General features: G+C 42.5%; 6 protein-coding genes across 6 annotated transcripts; 4 read left to right on the top strand and 2 right to left on the bottom strand.

The window, feature by feature from the left end:
- Positions 1–1,576: 1,576 nt before the first annotated feature.
- Positions 1,577–2,783, top strand: VTP21DRAFT_707 (uncharacterized protein; the record flags this gene model as incomplete). The annotated part of the gene is made up of 4 exons (XM_069397770.1): positions 1,577–1,727; positions 1,824–2,003; positions 2,084–2,283; positions 2,349–2,783. 4 exons carry the CDS (start codon positions 1,577–1,579, stop codon positions 2,781–2,783), a joined length of 966 nt encoding a protein of 321 aa, XP_069257086.1.
- A 171-nt stretch (positions 2,784–2,954) lies between these two features.
- On the bottom strand, positions 2,955–3,547 carry VTP21DRAFT_706 (uncharacterized protein; the record flags this gene model as incomplete). The annotated part of the gene is made up of 3 exons (XM_069397759.1): positions 2,955–3,161; positions 3,271–3,336; positions 3,413–3,547. 3 exons carry the CDS (start codon positions 3,545–3,547, stop codon positions 2,955–2,957), a joined length of 408 nt encoding a protein of 135 aa, XP_069257085.1.
- A 382-nt stretch (positions 3,548–3,929) lies between these two features.
- Positions 3,930–4,619, bottom strand: VTP21DRAFT_705 (uncharacterized protein; the record flags this gene model as incomplete). The annotated part of the gene is made up of 4 exons (XM_069397748.1): positions 3,930–4,034; positions 4,116–4,228; positions 4,296–4,485; positions 4,560–4,619. The coding sequence occupies 4 exons, from the start codon at positions 4,617–4,619 to the stop codon at positions 3,930–3,932; spliced, it is 468 nt and encodes a 155-aa protein (XP_069257084.1).
- Positions 4,620–4,988: 369 nt separating this feature from the next.
- VTP21DRAFT_704 (uncharacterized protein) lies at positions 4,989–5,726 on the top strand (the record flags this gene model as incomplete). The annotated part of the gene is made up of 1 exon (XM_069397737.1): positions 4,989–5,726. One exon carries the CDS (start codon positions 4,989–4,991, stop codon positions 5,724–5,726), a length of 738 nt encoding a protein of 245 aa, XP_069257083.1.
- A 1,371-nt stretch (positions 5,727–7,097) lies between these two features.
- VTP21DRAFT_703 (uncharacterized protein) lies at positions 7,098–9,166 on the top strand (the record flags this gene model as incomplete). The annotated part of the gene is made up of 8 exons (XM_069397726.1): positions 7,098–7,430; positions 7,495–7,525; positions 7,607–7,641; positions 7,716–7,764; positions 7,844–7,978; positions 8,052–8,368; positions 8,453–8,749; positions 8,828–9,166. The coding sequence occupies 8 exons, from the start codon at positions 7,098–7,100 to the stop codon at positions 9,164–9,166; spliced, it is 1,536 nt and encodes a 511-aa protein (XP_069257082.1).
- Positions 9,167–9,835: 669 nt separating this feature from the next.
- VTP21DRAFT_702 (uncharacterized protein) lies at positions 9,836–12,020 on the top strand (the record flags this gene model as incomplete). The annotated part of the gene is made up of 4 exons (XM_069397715.1): positions 9,836–9,893; positions 10,001–10,225; positions 10,311–11,029; positions 11,103–12,020. 4 exons carry the CDS (start codon positions 9,836–9,838, stop codon positions 12,018–12,020), a joined length of 1,920 nt encoding a protein of 639 aa, XP_069257081.1.
- Positions 12,021–12,243: the final 223 nt, after the last annotated feature.

Here is a 12,243-nt window from a genome sequence, read left to right as displayed (position 1 = left end):
GTGCTTGTAACTCTTTTTCAATTAAATAAGTTGACTCGGTATCAGTACTTACTCTTCTATTTATAATACTAAAATCATCGTTGAGAACTCTAAACTCAACATTCACCTCAAGGAGTTCTATGCTTCTAATAAGACATTATGCCAATTCGTCTATATAAAATAACATGTTTAAAACATAATTTTAAAAATGGACTCATACCAAGCAATAGCTGAACTCATAATCCTGCCCAGGTTCAGAATGCATACTTTCGCTTTCACTGCTTTGGGATTGACTTATATCGTTTTGACCTCCACTCTCATTTATATAGCAACCATCTTCTTTGCCAAAATATTCACAGTTCAGTGCATGTGGTGACCCTTCTGCGGCCTCTTCATAACTAATATCCATTGTATTTGCGAGGGGAGATGATACTGAAATATCGAAGCTTTAAAAAATGATAACCTAAATTATTATTACTAAGAAATGTGTGTAAACTAAACGGAAAAGATCCTAAGCATACTCAATACCATCTCTCCCTTTAAATATTTTCTGTAGAAATTTCAGTTATTTCTGGTCCTTATCTTCTTCACATAGTATTTTTCATGATTCAACTTTGTTGATTTGCTCACCCATTTACAAATGCACGCAGAACAATTGCACAGCACTCGTTTTGGTGGCATTTTTGACCTATTTTGTTTTATAACTTAAAAGATTCGTAAAGAAATAATTAAGGGATATAGCCTAAGGTACTAGTATACTCAACAGATAATAGGTTACATTATGTTAACACAATATCAAGGAGCAAATTATTATGCTGATATTGTGAAATCGCTTCCAAGTACATATACATTTTATATATTCGGTCTTTTGTAGGAAAGGTATATAAAAATTAGAATCGAGGCTTAACAGCTTATAAAAGTCTATATCTTGATACAGCCAAATGTGTGTCGGTTAAGAATTTCCCTCTTATTCAAGGGAACGTTTCACTCTTATTCCACTTTATTGATACATTTTCTCATTATTTTATTCGCTAGTGGAGTGGATGTAGAGATGAGAACCACTTCATTGAAATGAATTCCGACATTTATATTCATACACACTATTTTCAAACATGCGTTCTATCTCCCGCTAGGCTAGAGTAAACCAATCTACACCAATAAGATAGAATAGGATGAACAAGAAATTCTCTAACGAATTAATACATCGGCATCAAATTCAAACCATTATTTCGCTACAACATACATAGGCCAGAAAGATAGGATTCAAAATGGGGAAATGCGGTTCATTCAGTGTATTTGAATATTCCTTGTAAAAATTTGGGGGCTTGTCCAACGAAGTGGTCAATACTCTGCTCTCAAATCGTAATTCTGTGCTCTTAAAGACCATTTATTAAGGCGAATGTAACTTGCCGCGTAACTAGGTGTTGCTTAAAGCGCTGCCTCTGTTGAATATGATTTTGATAGGGTATCACTTCGAGAGTTTTCCATCTTAAATTTCCTAAATCTGTCATGAAATATCCCGATTATCTACTCGATTTTCCCATTTAATGAACTGGTCCACAATAAAAAGTACAGAGAAGCTTTTATTGAAGATCTTATGGATCCAAAAGATCGCCTACATAGAACTACCGGTCCTCGCATTGCCCGTAAAAGCCATCGATTCTCTAAACAGCTTATTGCAGCACTAACACTCTCGGAGGAGGAGCGGCAGCTGTTGGAGTTAGCGGGCGAAGGGGATGCAGAAGCTGGTAAGTAATGATCATGGCCTAATCTATTGTTTTTACTGTTTGGCTTTGCCAATGCACAAGGTTAACCTGTGTCTTGTCTCTGGAAACTAACGGTAGTGAAGAAACTGCTGGAATCTTCACCTCCGCCTAAAGTCGACTGCCAAGACAGCAAATTAAGGACACCGCTGCTCATTGCATGTAGTGGGGGGAAGGCCGATGTGGTACGAGTCCTGCTCCAGTATGGGGCAGAGGTAAACGAGATCACAGACTTGATTGGAAACAGGCCGCTTGATCTTGGTAGGCTCTCTTCTTTGTTTTACCCCTTGCTCCAATTGCAATACAATTTTATAATGGATTACGTTTGTATATATATATAGCTGTCATTTCGAACAGTGCTGAATGCGTTTTGCTGCTGCTCGAAGCCGGAGCCCGAGTTGATTCAATGTCAAAACGCTCCCCTCTATCTCTAGCACAATCTCGCCTCCAGCTACTGCTTTCTCGCAACGATGCTATGCATGATGAGGGCAATGGTTGGGAGGCTGCAGCCGAGAATGGCTCGCTGAAACAAGTACTGATGGTCAGTATATACTATCCCAGTAGGGCTTCTCTTCCACTCTATTGACCTTTGTTTCATCCCATTAGATCGCCCAAATTCTAAGATGGTATCTGATATCCAGTAGCTCCTCCCGCCGATTACTCGCCCTTCCTGCACCCTCTCCTATAACCCCGCACTCAAAAGCATCTTCACCCTTTACATCTTCTTTAATTAGCACTCTAGATGACCTGACGATACGTCTCTCGCAGCTTGCATGCGACGAATCGAATCTGCTTAATCACCAAAAGCCAAAGGAATGGAGAGAGGAGGTAGAGGAGTTTGAAGAGGTGGACGGAGAAGAAGTTCCGGTTATCTCTTCGCTGGGCAGGAGACGGCAAAAGGCGATGGAAAAGTGTGAGGCGGCCAAGAAAGATCCTGAGGTTGGAAATGCGGTGGCGCGGAGAGGTGGAGGAAGCGACTCACACCAACTATTGATGCAGTTGCAAGATATCATGGATTCGCTGCAGAAGATGAATGTTTAAATTTGGGGGAGAGGCACATCCTAATTGTATATATTTAAATACGATATCTTTCATCTATATTCAACTTTATATAAAGACATTAAAGAGGCCTAGCGGCTATTATGCGTGAAAATACTAATAAATGACAAGGACACAATGCATCAGGTATATGCGGATATTTCCAAAGCACCGCTAAAAGTCATCGCCTTCTATCTCTTCGTCATCGTATTCTTGATCCATCTCAGTAATATCTGCATCTAAATCAGCGTCCATGTCAATTTCGCCTGTTTCATCCGCATACTCGACCTCATCATCGTCTTCTTCAATGGTTTCAGTTTCAGAAGCAGGACCTTGAGCCATAGATCCATTGTCTGGTTGGGTAGTAGCGTGTCTGGCATCCTAAAAATTACAGTTAAAATATGAATATTGATTAAAATATTGAAGATCATGGTGAGGTCTGAATCCAAAAAGAGACGCGTAAAAAAATAAAAATAGTAAGGACATTTACGTTCGTTGACGATGCAGCATATCCAATAGGAGTAAACCACGCCCCATGTTTTCTGATAGCTTCGTTCTAGTATGGTGAGGTGCGAACACATTAATCTCTTTCTCTCTCATCCACTCTACGAACCGAATTGATAAGAAATTACCTCTTTTTCCAGCAATTCCTCCTCTAAATCGACATCATCGGCTTCGGCGGATGGTTCCGATTTGACATACCATAGAGACTCGGTTGCACGAGGAAGGAGTGAAGGGAAGTGAGAAGTCGTTGTAGAATGAGACATAAGTAATAGAGATTAGGATGGCAAGCGACCAAGGTGAAGAAACAGTCACGTTTAAATTGCCACAAACGCGTGTGAAAATTCGAGAACATGGATATTAGCGATGCCATAGATATTTATTATATATGCAAATAAGCAAGGAAAATAATATATAGGCGTAGAGGAATGAGAGTGAAGTAGCGCAATAAAAACCCATAATGAAATATAAAAGAAATTCAAAAAAGGCATTTTGAAAAGTGAGAAAATTAAGTTTCAGGGTAAAGGGGGAATTGGTGGTATTCATCTTTCTGCAGTCTTTCAAGTAGAAAATAAGTAAAATAAAGCATGAAGATAAAATAATATGAAGCTAGTCCATAAAATAATAAATACGCAAAAATAAACCCATTTAAACTGGTGGTGGTCCTTGGGGCTGAATCCAAACAGTGGGGCGCAAGAAATAGGTATGTATGTTGTACATAATGGCTAATCCCAGGGCCATCGTAAAACCTACCTGCATAACAGGATAGGGGAAAAAATAACTAGGTCTAGAAAACACATATGGAGGAATATTTGAAAAGAATGCAATATTTACCCCAAACGACACCCAGTTAACGAGCAACGTGAAGAACACTTGTTGATATATTATAGGGGCTGTCTTTTGGCATCCCCTACCTGAATTATACCAGATACTACCGATAATATTCCCTAATTCCAATGGATGCATTTCCCCATTAGCCAGTTCTTGAAATTTGGTACATCTAAAGATACTCACACACTAGCATAAATAGAAGTGTCAGGGCACCAAACGAGCTTGCTGAATACCATGACCAAAGAACAATAAAGCCCAGTAGCAATACGCAAGAGGAGATAACAAGTCCCCCAATCAAATACGCCTGCAGTGGCGCATCGCATGAGTTCATAAACTCAAGCGAAATAGCACTTCCAGAGTAGATAATGTTCACCTAGAATCAATGTGGGATTTACACATTTATATTAAGGAGGGGGGTGGGAGACCCGATGGGAGATTTCCATTTACTATGTGCACCGCGAAGAGTCCAAGTGAGATGAATATGAACAAAATCTCGACCACTGCCATAATAAATTGCACGTTCTATTCTATTGTCTGAAAAATGAAGCATGTTCAATTATTTAGTAGGGGTAACATTTATGGCTGAATCGACCTAAACTCGCCTTTATAATACGGAACAAATTCGCGTAACAGCCGTTAGTCGCGTTTTAACATAATATAGAAATAGGAAACTCATAACCATTTTGACACCTCACCAACGTAAACGTCACTCACTGATATCATAATTTTCTGTCCACCTCATCGGATTTTTCCATAAGAATTCTTGGCTAAGTGAGATTGCGACGATTATATAGGAAGCAATTTTTTTTTTCGAGGATTATAGCGGATTATCCACTAATTCCATTTTCATTTACCAACTTCATAATCAAACTGCATATGGCCGATACAACAAGCACAGAACCACCCCCTTATTCTCCCTTTCCAACACACGGAGAGCAAACTATTGAGCAAGGTCCTACACGTCCTTTCGCTCCCGCGCCACCTCCCCGCACACAACAGAATCCCGCCCCTCCTCAACAAAATACTCCTTTTCAGCCCTACCTCCAACCGACTTCACATCTTTCAACCCCTCCATCCTCAAGCCCCTCTACTACCTTCACTTCCATGCCTCTAAATCCCCCTGCATTAACAACATCCTCTGCCTCCTCCAATTCCACCAATTCCTTTTCTTCCATGCTTGGGATCAGAAATATCATGCCTGCCGGCTACACTTGCTACAAGTGTGGTACCACAGGATTTATCTCCACACCTAATGGACAGCGCCCTTGTACTCGATGCATTAAAAAAGCGGGCAAGCACTTTTTGGATTACATAATTGACGGAGGAAGAAGAGAAAGAAGTTCAAGTTGGGGCGGACAACAAGGACGAGCATGGTTGGAACGGTATCCGCATTTCCAACAATACCAGAATCAATATTCACGATATTGGAGTGCAGCTGGAAATTATGGAGCGCAGCCAATGTCGTCTGGCACAAACTCTGCCTCTGCCCAAGCTTTCCCTCATGTGCGGGAAATATGCTACAAGTGCGATGGGTCAGGACGAAGAATTCATTTCTTCGGAGATGATGAGATATGCCGAAAGTGCCAAGGGACTGGTCGACTTTCCTATTGCTAGAGTATTTTTTTTTTCTCTACCATACATATACCTTTTGTAGTTAACTTTCTCCTTCACATGTGTCCTATTCATTTAAATCTTTCTATATTAATTCAACACAGAGCACGCTAGTGTTCCGAAAATGACTTGCAACAGTATAAACCCCTGGATGACTTTTAAAAACAAGTATATTTATCCATAGCTATTATCTGCTATGTTTTTACTGCTGCTATAAATTATGACAAATTTATTTATTAATACTCTACCTGGCTCCATGCAAAAAACTCTCTGTGGAAACCAATGGATAACTCTGAGATCATCCCATCTGGAGAATTGGGTTGCCAGTCCAGAAGAAATAAATTGACTTTGCGAGAGGAATCCGACTCATTGCAGATGTTATTAGGGCAACAGTTTTATAGAATTAGAAGGTTCAAGGAAATCCGCCAGTTTAAGACAAACTTGAACTGGCTAAACTGTCTCTTACAAGAGCCCGTAAGTTGCCATAATCGGAGCTTCGATCTTGTATATCACCTTTGCCTTGATAGCAGTTATCGAATATATAGTGAATATTTATTTCGATTAATGTTTTATCTGGAGGGAACTGAAGCTCATTTAATCCAAAGTGCCGATGGAAATAGATATATTTAACCCTCTTCGAGAGTTGAATGAAGGCTGGTATCGGAAGCAGAGGATTCTGGGTTCTGAACGATTTATGCAATCTTAATAAAAATTGAACCCGAAATTTTGGAGCTTCAAAAGATTACATGTATTCTTTTTCAACAGAAAAGAATACAAAAACCAATAATTTAACTTTTTACTATGTAACGGTTGTATATGAATAGTAAACATTCTAATGCTCGTATCCTGTGCTAATGCATAAGTGAGCAGCTGCAAAATTTGGAGCTGCTCAGCCCAGCTACATTTTTTCCCAGCAGCTAGCACTATTAGGGATCGATTTTAATCCAGTCTGCTGTAGCATATTTTGCAAGCATCTAAATTCTATGGCTAATGGCTCTGTTATCTCGCGGAGAATCTATTCATGCTAATACATAGATTTCAGATCCCTTTATTAGTGTGGAGGGTGGATGTGCCACGATATCGTGAGGGAATAGATTTTATTTGGCTCACTGAGGATGATGGTGAGAGCAAATTGGGCAAAGTTTTGCAGACTCGATCATAACTCTGACGTCAATCCATATGGTTGGCTCGCTGAATGGGAGCTCGTGGCACACAGCTAAAATAGCATTTGAGCCGAATATGGTGGAGGGAAGTGAATCTCTTTTCTCATCTTACTCAATGCCTTTAATCTGTTAAAAAGCCGATTTATTCTTTGCATATATTTCTCTTATCAAGCCCAAAGAATCACACCAGCTTCCCCTCTCTTGTATATTCATGTCTTCGAGAAACAAGCGACCTACATCCGCGGATGAAACGGTATTTGTCTTCGATGAAGACGACGATGACGAAGAGGACTTTCATCACAACAACGACCATCCACGATCCTCTGTGCATTCCGCAAAAGAGGCGGACGAAGTTCCTCTGCTTGCAGCAGATGGCTCTCCGGCCGTGAAATCGCAGGTTTCTACTCCAGCCTTGATTCTAGCAACGGAAGAAAATGGGATGCAGGAAGATACTAGCGCGGAAGAAGTGGCCAACAATGTTCATCTGTTTGATAGCAATTGGGTAAAGCTCCCCAAGGATGGGGGAACAATTCTAGAAAGTTTTGTACGTTGTTTTTGATGCTGAAGATGTAGAGGAGTGGAAACTAATGCTTGTCTGCAAATAATAGTTTAACATGTCAAATAGCATTATTGGAGCAGGTTAGACATGAATGTGTTTGTGTCCAACGATCTGTGCTAATCTATAATGATTCTTCTTTCTCTGCATTTCTGACTGGACAGGCATCATTGGAATGCCTTTCGCATTTAGTGAAGCGGTAAAAGAATAAGAACATTCTATTTAGAAGGATTTGCTTAGGCCTAGAGGGCTAAAATCGATTCTCATTATTAGGGTTTCTTTATGGGCATTATTCTCTTGCTTCTCGTCACATGGGTTGGAGGTGGGTAGCGGATTGATCTTTACCGCCTTTGCATTTCTAACACACTCACTATTCTCCTCTAATTCTCTCGATTCAACAGATTGGACGGTCCGATTATTGGTGTTTAATGGAAAATTGGCTGGCGCCACTACTTATCAGGCATTACTAGAGAGATGCTTTGGGCATGCAGGGCTCGTGGCCATCAGCATATTCCAGTTTGCATTCGCATTTGGAGGTACAATCACTAAACAAACCATACAGAACGGCTTTAACTTTATTCACGCTGATCTCCATCATTCCACTTCTAGGGATGTGCGCCTATTGTGTTATTATGGGCGATACTATTCCACATGTCATCGTTTCGCTCTTCCCTAATATCAGGACCATTCCCGTCCTCTCCCTCTTTGCATCGAGGCGGTTCGTGATCACTTTCATAACCATTCTTGTCTCCTACCCGCTCTCCCTCTACCGGGACATCTCAAAGTTAGCCAAGGCAAGCGCACTGGCCCTGCTAGCAATTACCGTTATCGTCATCACAGTATTGATCGAGGGACCTAGGACCCCTACCGAGTTGCGCGGGTCGGGGAAGGGGCAGTGGGATTTTATGCATTCGCAAGTATTTCAGGTAGCTTCCCAGGTTCTCGAAAAGAACTCTTCAGACTGATCTGATTGACCCGCTTTTTTTCCCCTCCTTTCATTCGCATTTTAGGCAATTGGCATCATGAGCTTCGCCTTTGTCTGTCATCACAACATCTTTCTTATATACAGCTCGCTCAAGAAGCCATCGTTGAACCGCTTCGGCATGGTAACCCACCTGAGCATGCTTATTTCCTTCTTCGCGTGCTTCACACTCGCGGCTTCGGGTTACCTTGCTTTTACCGAGAAGACTGCGGCGAATGTCTTGAACAACTTCCCATCCGATAACTTTTTGATCAATATTGCGAGATTTTGTTTTGGGTTAAATATGTTTACCACCCTGCCATTGGAGGCAATGGTGTGCCGAGAAGTATGAGACGAATGCTTTTTTTTTTCTTCAGCAACGGAAAGATACTGATGCTCTTGATTTTGCTTCGATCCTCTACAGGTGATTGAAAATTATTTCTTCAATGGCGGACCCCTTTCCACTACCCGCCATGTTGCCATCACCACTGTTCTAGTACTTCTTCCTCTCATTATATCCCTTGCGACGTGCAATCTCGGGCTTGTTCTGGAGTTGACAGGTGGTTTCTCTGCAACCGCGCTTTGTTTCATTCTGCCGCCACTGTGCTACCTGAAGCTCGCAAGCGGAAAATGGTGGAGCCCCAAGAAGTTGCCGAGCGTGGCATGTGTTCTCTTTGGTATAGTGGTGATGATCCTCAGCACAGGATTAAGCGTGCACAAAGCAATCTCTGGGAAAAGTGAGGTGCGAGAGTGTCCGCCATAGAAAAAAAAATGTCTATAATTTATCCATTTGCTTTGTTATATTTTGTTATATTTTGTTTATTTCATCTTGCTCTTGATTGTTGTCTTAGTGCTTTTATTTTCAAATATTGGCTGGAACTTTTTTTCTATCAGTGCCTGTAAAATCCTCTAAGTTATTTCAAAAAAGAGAGTCGGCATTCTGAAGAGTTCCGGAGATTCGAAGACACGTAGTAAGCATGCTTTTACCACGGTTTCAGCGATCAGGCGGGTATCCAAGCCCAAGGGATGGGAGGATACCTTGCGGATGTGGATTTGCATTGCGATATATCCGTTAGACAACCAAGAGTTACATAAACTCAAGCATGGATAGAGTTAATGTCTTAAGCTTTTCATGATCTCTCTTGATGCAGCTGTGACTCGCTTTGGAAATCGCTTTATAATCGGTGATTTCTTGTGCGAAGTGAATCTTTTGGGATTCTTTTTTTGAAATAACAGGAACGCTAATCCAACTGTACCACGCTCGTATTATCTTTAATCTTGAAACTGTTTGATTTATTATTCGGATTGACAGGTGAAACCGTTAATTTGCCTAGAGTGAAATAAATCCCTTCCCACCCCCTCCCTCCTTTTTTTTTCCTCTCCAAAAGTATTCATTGCACTATAATTTTCAAGATTGATCGAAGAGTATCGCATGACCCCTTCGATTTCCTCCAAAGATGGGGCAAAAGAACAAACTTCGGTGCAAGTTGGTTAGTATATTTACATAGTCCGGATCCGATTTTGGCTCTTGTCTTTTATGTTCGGCTAGCTAACGTTGGATTTTTGAATATTTTTAATATCTATTTCGGCACCTAAGCTTTGAGGATACGCCCTCTCACTGAACAAGATCTTGTCCAGCCGCGATTCTCAAAACAGCGTGTCAGCGATGTGCTGGCCATTTCTTCACCACCTCATCATAACGTCGTTAATGTCGTTCCACAGAACAAACAGTTCACATTCGATCATGTGTTTGGGCCGGAAACGTCCCAAGAACATGTATACAACGAGTGTGTTCCCAATTTGTTGCAAAAGTTTACTCAAGGTAAGATTGCTCCATTTGGTTTGTTGTACGGATAATCTAAGATTGCTGTGTCGGTAACGCTTTCTTTGTTTTTCCCATTTGATAGGCTATAATGCAACCATTTTGGCGTATGGTCAAACCTCATCGGGCAAAACTTACACCATGGGAACTGCGTCAGAGAACGACAGCCCTGAGACGCTGGGCATTATCCCCCGTGCTATTGCAGACCTATTTGATACCATTCATCGCGCTTCTAACGGCCACCGTCCCAATTCCAGCACCTCCAGTATACCGACTCGTAATGGACGAGCAACTCCAACCTCCGCACAGCGCCCACAAAGCCCAAGCCGCCACAACACTCGAACCACTATCAGCGTCTCGTTTATTGAAATTTACAATGAAGAACTAATCGATCTGCTGAATCCTGATGGCATTGTCTCTATTCGCGAGGACCCTCAGGGCCACATATATTGGAGTGGCGTACGGGAGGTTTTTGTGAATGGAGTCGATGAGGTGATGCAGTACTTGGCACTTGGCTCCCTGAACCGCCAGGTGGGTGCAACAGACATGAACGAAAAGTCGTCCCGATCGCACGCCATCTTTTCTGTGAGCTTGCGCCAAGAAAAGGGAGTAGGGGGTAGCCTCAACGGGAAGATCGGAAGTCCAGCCACTTCTAGGGTTGCCAGTCCTACGCCCTTACGTGCTGGACGCCAGCGGAAAAGCTCCATTCTCTCGCGATCAAGCACAAGCGACGAGGCACCCGCAGGAGAGATAACCGTCATCAGCTCAAAGTTTCATTTTGTCGATTTAGCGGGCTCTGAAAGGGTTGGTCTGAACTTGGTTTTTAGTGTTTTTATAAAGTACACTAAGTACCTGGGCAATTTTCTTCCACATGTAGCTGAAGCAGACTAGCGCCACTGGCGACCGGATTAAAGAGGGGATCAGCATTAATTCTGGTCTTCTCGCCCTCGGCAACGTCATTTCCGCCCTTGGCGACCCCACCCGCAAAATGACCCATGTGCCTTACCGGGACTCGAAGCTAACTCGCCTTCTCCAGGATTCGCTGGGTGGCTCTGCTCAAACCTTGATGATCGCGTGTGTGTCGCCCGCGGAATACAATCTCACCGAAACGATAAACACGCTCAAGTACGCGAATCGCGCTCGCAATATCAAGAACAACGCCTCCGTGAACTGCGAATTGGTGTTCACTCCCGAGGCAATGCGTGCCAAAATTCTAAAACTGGAGGCTGAAAATGCTCGTTTGCGGGGAGAGCAGCCTATGCATGAAGGAGGAGTGGGGGCCGATCTTTTGCAACGGCAGGTGCAGGAATTGCAGCGAAGCCTCGACGAGCTTTCGGAGAAATATATCCAGGTCACGACGGAGCTCAAGGAGATCCGACGGCGTGATGACTCCAAAACCGAGAACTCTTCCGAGGTGTCTTTCCAAGAGATGGTGGAGCCGGTTGTCCAAGAGTATGAGAACGCGGTGACCTCTGTGGAGTCGGAGCTCGCGATGACCCGTGCTGCACTGCGACATTCGGAAGCAATGCTTCGGGAGGCGCAGGAGCAACTGGAGCGAGAATCCAACCTCTCCGAGACTCGCATCAACGAGCTTAGATTAAAGCTGAAGGAGATGGCGATGCGACATGGGGCTGGCGCAGAGCAAGCAAAGAATAAAGCCGGCGTCGGAGAAAGCCTGTATGGATTCCATCGGATATTGTGGATACTTGGGATGATGCTTATCTTCCTGCTTGGCGTGCTGTTTGGGCAGAAGTGGAGAATGCTAATGGAAGATTACAAACCTTATTTCGAATGATCGCCCTCATAACCGGCTCATACCTTGTACGTGCTTTATAAGAGTGTATTATATTCCGTCTAATTCTCTTTTTTTTTCTAATTATACATTTATATACCGCTCTCCAACTCACTTTTAATTTCTATAGTTTGCTAAATCTCGAAAAATATGCACTTGTTTATTTCCCGTCACACATTTTGTATTTCTACAAAATCACCCATCGTTATCTGATTCCTGTCTCCTA

The sequence above is a fragment of the Calcarisporiella thermophila genome (genome assembly GCF_041956535.1).
Source record: "Calcarisporiella thermophila strain CBS 279.70 unplaced genomic scaffold VTP21scaffold_1, whole genome shotgun sequence".
Taxonomy (NCBI): domain Eukaryota; kingdom Fungi; phylum Calcarisporiellomycota; class Calcarisporiellomycetes; order Calcarisporiellales; family Calcarisporiellaceae; genus Calcarisporiella; species Calcarisporiella thermophila.
This window is presented reverse-complemented; position numbering and strand designations above follow the sequence as displayed.